Here is a 5,170-nt window from a genome sequence, read left to right as displayed (position 1 = left end):
TGAATATTGACACAACCATTCAACTTGTTGTTCCCACCCCGGAGCTGTAACGTAGGCTCGCTACTGCGCACAAGGGAAGCAATATAATTATTTACAGACGAGTGACAGTAAATGCAACACTTAACGGTTTTACCACAGGTGAGAATCATAGGGTTACTTCACGATACTATACTAAAGAAGACAAAATGTCTGTGAGTTTTCCATTTGTTGTCCTTTGTGAACACATAGAAAATGATGTACACTAATATGATTTATTGATTCATCATTGTGGATGGGGAATCTCTTAAGGTAGCTTCCTCCGCTGTAACGCACTCTGCTTCGGCCATTCATTCATTTGAGCTGAGCTGCTTAATTTTTTCATTAAATAACGATATTTGCCATGGCGTATCGCTTATCATATTGCACGAGAAAGGATGACGATATATATCACCAAATCAATATTCTGTCCCACCCCTAGGTTTAACGTTTCCTTACAAATGTAAAAAAAAAAGTAGTCTAACCAAATCAATAACCACTGGCTATTATGACAATTTTGAATCAGGTTTGCACTCATATAGGTGCTGAACGACATGCTCTTCACCGTTTAACCCCCCTTGACCAGGGCAGTTTTAATCCTGGGACAGGTAATTAGTGTTCAGAAACAAACACTGAAAACAAACTAAGCATAGTGTAAACTGACCTACTTTAGTCAAGACAATGGATGCAATAAAAATGTGTGTCAATATCGGCGGAGAGGTTACCTTGAGTCATCTGTGTGAACAGGCCCTACAGTAAGAAGTAAAGTAACTACTTCAGGCACCCTCCTTAGATTCAAAGTCAATTTGCATGCATGAGATAACGTCAATAGAATCAGAAGGGCAAAAGTAGTCAGAAAGCTGGAGGGCACCAGAAGTGTTTGTTTACCTAAAAGGGGTTCCAAAAAATAATGATTGCATTCACAAAGTTAATTCAGTGATTCATATGAGATGATATATGCATTTAAATGTGTCAGTACAGGTGGATATATCAGATTACCTTGAGTTCAATGCTCATATGGCGGGAGGGTCTCAGGCTCTATTATAAAACTATAATATTTACCTTCGGGTGAAATTATTTGAATTCTGCCTACATCTTTCAGGTTGTAAACAAAAAGGTATGTTATCAACTTGAAAGATGTCAAAACCTTGTAAAGACACTGAGTACACTAGGGAATATCCCTCCAAAAAACAGACATAACGCCACAAAAACAGTTAAAATCTTTATTCTTCTACATACAAAGAAATTATTCTTGAGTTGTTAACAAATGTTGCACATAGACCACCTCCTTCCCCTCATTGGCTCCTCAAATAATAAAAACCTCACACCAAAGAGACACTGCAACACACTGTGCACGTGCAGCTTCCTGTGACGTGACACAGCTCAGCGGTGACAAAGTAAGACTACACGTGTCGTAACTGGCAAAGGCAAAAATAACAAAAAAGGCACATGATGTTCTGTAAGACTCAAATTGAGGTGCAGTATCAAAGCATCCAAGTTGTTCCACATCACAGTTTCACGCTAACTTGCACTACCAATTGACTGGCTATTAAAATATGTACCAAATATATTAAGCAATTCACTATTGGTCGCGTATATTTTGAAATATAAATAGATTCAAGTACTGCAGGTTTAAAGCTACAAAGCATGACCCTAACTGAGTCGACTGAGTACTAGTGCACTATGAAAGAATGGATCAGACGCACTTATTTACTTAGATACATAAACAAGGACTTAAACACACTTCTATCATCAATGGAGGTTTGTACACTGGATTCACACCGACATACACAGTGGAGGCATCAACAGAAACACTTCCCATTCACTTTGAATAGATCAGCGTCAAGTGTCGCCAAACTGCATAGTGGGTCCATTGCTTCACTTTGCTTGCACTGCATGCGGCACTTAATGTTTTAGCTCGAACAGTATACTGTCCCGACTATAAACATTGGTAACGTCCAAGAGCGGTATTCGGGCTCTATTCGCGAAGCGTGCGTGTGAATCCAGCGTTACAAGTGACTCAGTAAGATCACAGCTGAAGACACATCGGTGTCAGATCAGTGTCACTCATCCTAACTAGAAAGTTATATTTCCATTAAGAGGTTTGTCTTCAATCAAAGGCTAATGCAGCAGAGACTCTTTGAAAAGAAGATGAGCTATTAAACATCTGGTCTACAGGCAAAACAAAAGTCTCTAACCCTGCTCAACTGTAATACAGAAACTCCAGTGGTGGTTTATGGCAAAATGATTAAAGGCAAGAAACATCCATCTACACTACACGAGTATCATTCTGTCTCTGATATGCACACATCGTCTTAGATTAGATATGCATAGTTTACTGCTTCTCTTACACTGATTACATCACGTCTCTCTAAACTAAGGCATCTCTTTAATCTCACACATAATCTGCACACACACGCACACTAAATACAGATCAGTAAGCAATAAATAAAACGTGAAATTCTGGCAGAGAAGCAACAAATTATACAATATTTGTAAGCAGAATTGTGGATATGTAGAAAAGACAGGCACAGATTTTAAAGCAAGTAGGTCTGTAGGACTGACAGGCCAGCGCCTGGTTCCTGAAGTCCACAGGTAGGCGGACGTGCTCCCGTTCAGTCACTTTCACTACCGGATTCGCTCAGCTGAAGGTCATTCTCTGCAACAAGTAGAAGGAAAATGAAGTCATGAAATTTAAAGATAGTTTTTTTTTTGTTAATTTCACCATTGCTTTCTCGCTACACACTTAAAGAAATAGGCGTAGAAGACAAGAACATCTGTGCCCAAAGGTGCAAATTTGTAGAAATGTATAAATTGTATTAATGTTTGTTTGGGCAACAAACATCCTGTTCCTTTAACAGTTACAGGTAAATACAGAAGCCTGGAGGGGTCAGATGAGCTGTAACTGGTGAATCACACCAGTGTGTTGACTTTAAACATTTAAAACATGTTTGCTTGATATTTAGGGCTGTAAAGGCCCAATCGACTGGTCAATACGTTCTGGTTCGACTCAAATTATAAGTCGACTTTTTGCCGTGTTAATTTCATACAGTCTGTGGTTAATTTAATTTTATCTGGAGGAATGTACCAAGTGCTAATGGGGGTGTTTTCAGAGCCCCCCTGCGTGTCTTCAGAGAACTTGTTTTCAGTATTTTGGATTAGCCCAACCCACAGGAGACAGTAAGATCTAACATCCATGTCAAAGACATTGGCAGTGTGGCAGCATTTTACAAAAATAGGTGGCAATAAAAAAGTCAAATGCAAAGTTTGCCAGAAAGTTTGAGAAACCACACCTCTCTCTAGGTGCTACTTCTCATCACAGAAACTGGAGCACAGATAATTTTTTTGTGAGCTACACTGCTACACAGAATAATACATATACAATACATAAAAAACTGGAAATTATAACCTCTTAACATTTGAAATGAAATAACTTGAAAAATATATAGGAAGGGGGGTGGCTTCTGGTATTCCGTTATCATTTCTTGTCCTTACACTAGTATAGTCATATTCCCTGACGTGGATTTCACACAAGCTTCTAATCTGGAGTCAGATGCACTACCGTTGCGCCACAGAGTCTGTTACACATATAAGCCAACAGAGGCTTGTTGCGTAAATGGGGTCTGCCATCTCTGATTGCCTTGTTGTTGTTTCTTTTCTTTTTGAAATAACAGTTTGCAGTGCAGTTGCAGTAAATACAGTTTCATCGTTGCATAGGCCATTTTAGTCAGGAGGCTACTTTTAGTTGTCTTAGATTTTACATCCTGAAAACTGAAAAATCTGCCACCAACGTAGGGGTGTGCGATATTGATGAAAATTAATATCCCGATATTTTTTGGGATTTTGCCGATATTAACTTTAACTATTAACAAAAACTATCATGAGAGCATTTTAAACTGACACTTCCCCCTAATGTAAACAATACTCATCATATTTGAAATACAAGGCATTAACATGAGAATGTGGATACGTTAAACTGCTGCGAAGGTTTGCTGAGTGCGTTTTCTTGTCTGTACCTTAGCTGGACGGTCCCGGTCAACCACTGACCGAGTTCTGACCTAGCTTGCAGATTGCCGTCTTTTAAATGACATCAGTGTTTTCGAAGAAAACCACCTCCAGGCGCTGTTTGTTCATGTTCACTTTCGTGTCCTCAATGTTCCTACTCCACACGTTCCTACTAGGCTTGATCATGCAGTGAATGTGTGGCCTCTCAAAAAGGCATGTTTTGATTGGTTCTTGCAAAATGATTTCGACATACTCGATATTGTGATTTCACACATTGTTAAAACAACAATTAAGATACTATCGTAGACAATATATATCACACACCCCTAAACCAACGCCTACAACACAGAAACCTTAACCCCTGCTACCAACACTCCTCACTAGGGCTGGGCGAGATATCAATATATCGATATAAAAGATATGAAAAGCAGTGGCTCAATCATTTGGAGATGGTTCAGATACAAATCATCAGATGAGCAACAAAACCACACTTTATGTAGGGAGTATATATATCGGGATATGACCTTTGGTCCATATCGCCCGGCCTTACCCCTCACGACAAAATCTCACTCTGAACTGACTTCAAAACTTGAGAGCTGTCTTAAAAATGTTTACGAAAATCAGAGGGACTAGAGTGGAACAGGTGGTTGCCTAGCCCCTCCTATTGACAAGGGGCCACTGCTCAAAAAGAGGATAAACCCACTTTCATACTAAGAGGGCTACTCACTGAGTGTGTTCATGAGTCCTCCACTCTCCTGGCGGTGGCCCCCACTCTCTTGGCGGTGGCCCCCACTCTCCTGGCGGTGGCCCCCACTCTCCTGGCGGTGGATGGTGGTGTTGATGATTGGCATGCTGTGGTTGGCTGGAGCCGAGGGTGGCGCTGGTGCGCGTTCCTCCTCTGAATCGCTGCTGGAGCTGTCATCGCTGCTGGAGGACGAGGAGCTGTTTGAGTCTGAGGAGCTGTTGCTGCTGCTCAGCTGATCCATGACCTGTGCCTCTGCCATTAGTTCTGCACATAGTGGCAAGAGCAATAATAAAAAAAATATGATTAAGAAATGTGTGATGATCATCCTCATTTATGGAAAAAAAATGCACATAAATAAATAACAAACATAGCAGGCAAACAGGATTGCCAAACCTAGTGTGTTTG

The 5,170-nt window shown here is 40.4% G+C and overlaps 1 protein-coding gene across 1 annotated transcript in view; it reads right to left on the bottom strand.

The window, feature by feature from the left end:
* Positions 1–1,224: 1,224 nt before the first annotated feature.
* The window catches only part of eaf2 (ELL associated factor 2), an 8,038-nt gene continuing 4,092 nt past the window's right edge, over positions 1,225–5,170 (bottom strand). Inside the window, exons 5-6 of the mRNA XM_044047807.1 lie at positions 4,748–5,029; positions 1,225–2,674 (exon numbers count right to left, since the gene is read on the bottom strand). Coding sequence (XP_043903742.1) covers positions 2,631–2,674; positions 4,748–5,029 — 326 coding nt within the window. The 3' untranslated portion in view covers positions 1,225–2,630. The remainder of the gene's footprint in view (positions 2,675–4,747; positions 5,030–5,170) is intronic.

Source organism: Solea senegalensis, linkage group LG2 (genome assembly GCF_019176455.1).
Source record: "Solea senegalensis isolate Sse05_10M linkage group LG2, IFAPA_SoseM_1, whole genome shotgun sequence".
Lineage (NCBI taxonomy): Eukaryota > Metazoa > Chordata > Actinopteri > Pleuronectiformes > Soleidae > Solea > Solea senegalensis.
The sequence above is the reverse complement of the archived record's forward strand: the minus strand, read 5'-3'. Positions and strand labels throughout refer to the sequence as shown.